The 5,000-nt window shown below is 49.7% G+C and overlaps 1 protein-coding gene across 1 annotated transcript in view; it reads right to left on the bottom strand.

The window, feature by feature from the left end:
• spef2 (sperm flagellar 2) overlaps window positions 1-5,000 on the bottom strand; it is a 30,507-nt gene that overhangs the window by 5,135 nt on the left and 20,372 nt on the right. Inside the window, 3 exon segments of the mRNA XM_046842375.1 lie at window positions 2,516-2,654; window positions 3,051-3,176; window positions 3,869-4,001. Coding sequence (XP_046698331.1) covers window positions 2,516-2,654; window positions 3,051-3,176; window positions 3,869-4,001 — 398 coding nt within the window.

Genomic DNA, 5,000 nt, shown 5'->3' with positions numbered 1-5,000 from the left:
TGTGTGTGTGTGCAGTGATGTTGCTTTGTCCTGTGTGTACTGTGTGTGTGTGCAGTGTGTGTGTGTGCAGTGTGCAGTGTGTGTGTAGTGTGTGTGTGTGTGTGTGTGTGTGTGTGTGTGTGTGTGTATGCAGTGTGCAGTGTGTGTGTAGTGTGTGTCTGTGCAGTGTGTTTGTAGTGTGTGTGCACTGTGTAGTGTGTGTCTGTGCAGTGTGTTTGTAGTGTGTGTGTGCGTGTGCAGTGTGCAGTGTGTGCAGTGTGTGTGTGTGTGTGTGCAGTGTGCAGTGTGTTTGTGTGTAGTGTGTGTGTGTGTGCAGTGTGCAGTGTGCAGTGTGTGTAGTGTGTTTGTATGTGTACTGTGTGTGTGTGTGCAGTGTGTAGTGTGTGTGCAGTGTGTGTACTGTGTGTGGAGGTGTAGTGTGTGTGTGTGTGCGCAGTGAATAGTGTGTGTAGTGTGCAGCGTGTGTGTACTGTGTGTGCATGATGTGTAGTGTGTGCAGCGTGTGTGTGTGCAGTGTGCAGTGTGTAGTGTGTGCAGTGTGTGTGTGTAGTGTGTGTGTTTGTGTGTGTGTACAGTGTGTGTGTGTGTGCAGTGTGTGGTGTATGTGCATGTGTATGTGTAGTGTGTGTGCAGTTTGCAGCATGTGTGTTAGTGTGTAGTGTGTTTGTATGTGTGTACTGTGTGTGTGCAGTGTGTAGTGTTTGTGCAGCATGTGTGTACTGTGTGTGTCAGGGTGTAGTGTGTGTGTGCAGTGAATAGTGTGTGAAGTGTGCAGCGTGTGTGTGTGTGCAGTATGTGTAGTGTGTGTGTGTGTGTGTGTGTGTGTGTGTGTGTGTGTGTGTGTGCAGCGTGTGTTTGTGTATGTGTGTACTGTGTGTGTACAGTGTGTAGTGTGAAGTGTGTGTGCAGTGAGTAGTGTGCAGCGTGTGTGTACTGTGTGTGCGCAGTATGTGTAGTGTGTGTGTGTGTGTGCAGCGTGTGTGTGTACTGTGTGTGTGTGCAGTGTGTAGTGTGTGCGTGTGTAGGGTGTAGTGTGTGTGTGCAATAGTAGTGTGTGTAGTGTGCAGCGTGTGTGTACTGTGTGTGCAGTGCAGTGTGTGTAGTGTGTGTGCAGTGTGTGTAGTGTATGTGTGCAGTGTGTGTGGTGTGTGTGTGTGTGTGTGTGTGTGTGTGTGCAGTGATGTTGCTTTGTCCTGTGTGTACTGTGTGCGTGTGCAGTGTGCAGTGTGTGTGTGTGTGTGTGCAGTGTGCAGCATGTGTGTAGTGTGTGCAGTGATGTTGCTTTGTCCTGTGTGTACTGTGTGTGTGCGCAGTATGTGTAGTGTGTGTGTGCAGTGTGCAGTGTGTAGTGTGTGTGTGCAGCGTATGCGCAGTGATGTTGCTTTGTCCTGTGTGTACTGTGTGTGTGCAGTGTGTAGTGTGTGTGCAGTATGTGTGTGTGTGCAGTGTGTGTGTGTGTGTGTGTGTGTGTGTGTGTGTGCAGTGATGTTGCTTTGTCCTGTGCGTACTGTGTGTGTGCAGTATGTGTAGTGTGTGTGCAGTGATGTTGCTTTGTCCTGTGTGTACTGTGTGTGCAGTATGTGTGTGTGCAGTATGTAGTGTGTGTGCAGTGATCTTGCTTTGTCCTGTGTGTACTGTGTGCAGTATGTGTAGTGTGTGCAGTGTGCAGAGTGTGTGTAGTGTGTGTGTGTATGCAGTGTGCAGTGTGTGCAGTGATGTTGCTTTGTCCTGTGTGTACTGTGTGCGTGTGCAGTATGTGTAGTGTGTGTGTGTGTGTGTGCAGTGTGCAGCATGTGTGTAGTGTGTGCAGTGATGTTGCTTTGTCCTGTGTGTACTGTGTGTGTGCGCAGTATGTGTAGTGTGTGTGTGCAGTGTGCAGTGTGTAGTGTGTGTGTGCAGCGTATGCGCAGTGATGTTGCTTTGTCCTGTGTGTACTGTGTGTGTGCAGTGTGTAGTGTGTGTGCAGTATGTGTGTGTGTGCAGTGTGTGTGTGTGTGTGTGTGTGTGTGTGTGTGTGCAGTGATGTTGCTTTGTCCTGTGCGTACTGTGTGTGTGCAGTATGTGTAGTGTGTGTGCAGTGATGTTGCTTTGTCCTGTGTGTACTGTGTGTGCAGTATGTGTGTGTGCAGTATGTAGTGTGTGTGCAGTGATCTTGCTTTGTCCTGTGTGTACTGTGTGCAGTATGTGTAGTGTGTGCAGTGTGCAGAGTGTGTGTAGTGTGTGTGCAGCGTATGCGCAGTGATGTTGCTTTGTCCTGTGTGTACTGTGTGTGCAGTATGTGTAGTGTGTGTGTGTGTGTGTGTGTGTGTGTGTGTGTGTGTGTGTGTGTGCAGTGATGTTGCTTTGTCCTGTGCGTACTGTGTGTGTGCAGTATGTGTAGTGTGTGTGCAGTATGTGTAGTGTGTGTGCAGTGATGTTGCTTTGTCCTGTGTGTACTGTGTGTGTGCAGTATGTGTAGTGTGTGTGCAGTGTGTGTGTGTGTGCAGTGATGTTGCTTTGTCCTGTGTGTACTGACCTGTTGACCTCAGACAGGAAGCGAGCTCCGCCCCACTCCTCCATCTCTCTGTGAGCTGCTTCTGCTCGACTCTGGAGACTTCGCAACGTCTCTACACACTTCAGCTTTACTCGCTCCAGACGATCATATACCAAACGCTCTACACAGACACACACACACACACACACACACACACACACACACAAACACACATTAATAAGACAAGCGAATAGGAAGAAAAGCAGCTGTTCATGTAGCATGGGGGTGTAGTTAATTGGGTTATTACGAGCGGAGTGTGTGTGTGTGTGTTTGTGTGTGTGTGTGTGTGTGTGTGTGTGTGCTGTACACACCCCTGTGGATAAGATGTTGCTATAGAAACCAAAATGGAAAAAAGTACATGACTGCTGTCATTAGTTCTCTGGAGCTGCTCCTCCAGAGAACTAATCATCACCTGCTGACCAACCACCATCCACAACTCTGATTACACTCACCTGGTGTGCACCTCAACATCATTAGTGTAAAGTAAATATACGTGTGTGTGTGTGTGTGTGTATACCCTCATGTTGTAGTGCAGTTCTGTACTCCAGTCTCATTGTGTTTCTCACTGTTCTCTTCTGCACTTCCTCTTCATTCTCCTCTGGTGGGGGGGGTGAGATGGGCTCCTGGGCTGGGGAGAAGGGGACTGAAACACACACACACACACACACACACACACACACACACACACAGACACAGATGAGATGTCCAGTAAATAGGGGGGAGTGTGTGCTGGTGGTGAGGTGGATTTGGAACACAGGCATGCAGTGTGCAGTACGGTGTGTGTGTGTGTGTGTGTGTGTGTGTGTGTGTGTGTGTGTGTGTGTGTGTAAGAAAGATCCTCCTGAGACCCTGGAAAAAATGTCGACTTTAGTCTTGTGTGTGTTCCTGTGTGTTTGGGTTATAAACGCTTCTACACTCCACTCTCCACACTGATCTCCTACAACTGGTATCTTGGCTGCAGTGTAAGAAGTTGTTTTGAGCGTCTCGACCTGTCACATGATCACATGACCAGGATGTCCTCAATACACCACAGCATACGTTTTAGGAAGAAATAAGTGTCTCATAGAACAAACACACACACACACACACACACACACACACACACACACACACACACACACAGATGTGTACTCCTCCTGCCAGATGTTTTATATAAAAGTACCAGGCTTTAGAGAAAGAATCAGAATTATCTGATTATAAGTCCACAAGTTTTGCAGAGAAATCCTGAACTTCTCACCATCAGCTCACATCATCACATTAGTTACCACAGAGACACACTGAACCTGTGTGTGTGTGTGTGTGTGTGTGTGTGTGTGTGTGTGTGTATATATACACCTTTCTTCTTGCCTCCTTTCTTCTGTATTGCAGGAGCTGGAGTGAGAGATTGTGTGTATGTTCTATCTTTCTCTATCTGCTGCTGCAGCTCCTCATTCTCCTCCTGATCCAACTCCTGCATCTGTGCTGTTACCTGAAAACACACACACACACACACACACACACACACACACACACACACACACATAGGTTTAGTGTGTCTTAGGGTGTAAAGGGGGTGTGAGGGGGAGTAAAGAGGTTTGAGGGGTGAGAGAGTGTAAGGGGGTGAGAGAGAGAGGGTGTGAGGGGTGTAAGAGAGTGTGAGGAAGTGTGAGGGGTGTAAGGGGTGAGAGAGAGTGTGAGGAAGTGTGAGGGGTGTAAGGGGAGAGAGAGTGTGAGAGAGTGTGAGGGAGTGTGAGGCGAGATAGAGTGAGAGAGAATGTGAGGGGTGTGAGGGGTGAGATTGTGTGAGAGGGTGTGAGAGTGTGAGAGAGTGTGAGGGGTGAGAGAGGTGTGAGGTGAGAGAGTGTGAGGGGTGTGTGGGTGTGAGGGGTGAGAGTGTGAGGGGTGTGAGAGGTGTGAGGGGTGAGAGTATGAGGGGTGTGAGAGGTGTAAAGGGGTGTGAGAGAGGGTGAGGGGTGAGAGAGTGTGAGGGGTGAGAAAGGGTGTGAGGGGTGTGAGAGAGTGTGAGAGTGTGAGGGGTGAGAGAGGTGTGAGGGGTGTGAGGGGTGAGAGAGAGTGTGAGGAGGTGTGAGAGGTGTGAGTGGTGAGAGAGAGTGTGAGGGGTGAGAGAGAGTGTGAGGGGTGAGAGAGGTGTGAGTGGTGAGAGAGGTGTGAGTGGTGAGAGAGGTGTGAGTGGTGAGAGAGAGTGTGAGGAGGTGTGAGGGGTGTGAGTGGTGAGAGAGGTGTGAGGGGTGTGAGAGAGTGTGAGGGTGAAAGAGGTGTGAGGGGTGTGAGGGGTGAGAGAGTGTGAGGGGTGTGAGAGGTGTGAGGGTAAAGAGGTGTGAGGGGTGTGAGAGGTGTGATGGGGTGTGAGAGGGTGTGAAGGTGTGTGTGTGGGGGTGTGAGAGGTGTGAGGGGTGAGTGTGTGGGAGTGTGAGAGGTGTGAGGGGTGAGAGAGAGTGTGAGGGGTGTGAGAGGTGTGAGGGGTGAG

The sequence above is a fragment of the Silurus meridionalis genome, chromosome 27, assembly GCF_014805685.1.
Source record: "Silurus meridionalis isolate SWU-2019-XX chromosome 27, ASM1480568v1, whole genome shotgun sequence".
NCBI classification, from domain to species: Eukaryota; Metazoa; Chordata; class Actinopteri; order Siluriformes; family Siluridae; genus Silurus; species Silurus meridionalis.
This window is presented reverse-complemented; position numbering and strand designations above follow the sequence as displayed.